At 33.0% G+C, this 394-nt stretch overlaps 1 protein-coding gene across 1 annotated transcript in view; it reads right to left on the bottom strand.

The window, feature by feature from the left end:
* The window catches only part of PIWIL3 (piwi-like RNA-mediated gene silencing 3), a 51,516-nt gene that overhangs the window by 17,058 nt on the left and 34,064 nt on the right, over positions 1 to 394 (bottom strand). The window contains 1 exon segment of the mRNA XM_011956733.1: positions 259 to 363. Within this exon segment, the coding sequence (XP_011812123.1) occupies positions 259 to 363 (105 nt within the window).

Genomic DNA, 394 nt, shown 5'->3' on the forward strand with positions numbered 1-394 from the left:
TTTCTATGGTGTGTTTTTTCAAGTTAGGAGATTTTAAAAATAATTACAAGTCCCCAAGCCTGAGAAAATTAGCTTACGATTTTGATATTCAGGAATAGTCTGAACCATGAAAGTTTGTATTCAGCTATATTATGCAGGTTAATCTGCTTTCATTGGCAAGTTCAGGAAGCCAACAACAACATTTTGAATTCTAAAATACTTATCAAAATGGTTTAGAACAATAACTAAAGACTGTACATGTATCAACTAGACACTTACCATCTGCAGTGTTGGTCTGGTATATTTCCGTAATGTGTCTATATAGGAGTTAGCATCCCCATCTACTTCAATCCTAAAAAATATAGCATTCATATTCAAAAGGTACTGACCAGTGAAACATGATAAACATCTCAGA

This window comes from Colobus angolensis, unplaced genomic scaffold (genome assembly GCF_000951035.1).
Source record: "Colobus angolensis palliatus isolate OR3802 unplaced genomic scaffold, Cang.pa_1.0 Scaffold423, whole genome shotgun sequence".
In the NCBI taxonomy this organism is placed as follows: Eukaryota; Metazoa; Chordata; class Mammalia; order Primates; family Cercopithecidae; genus Colobus; species Colobus angolensis.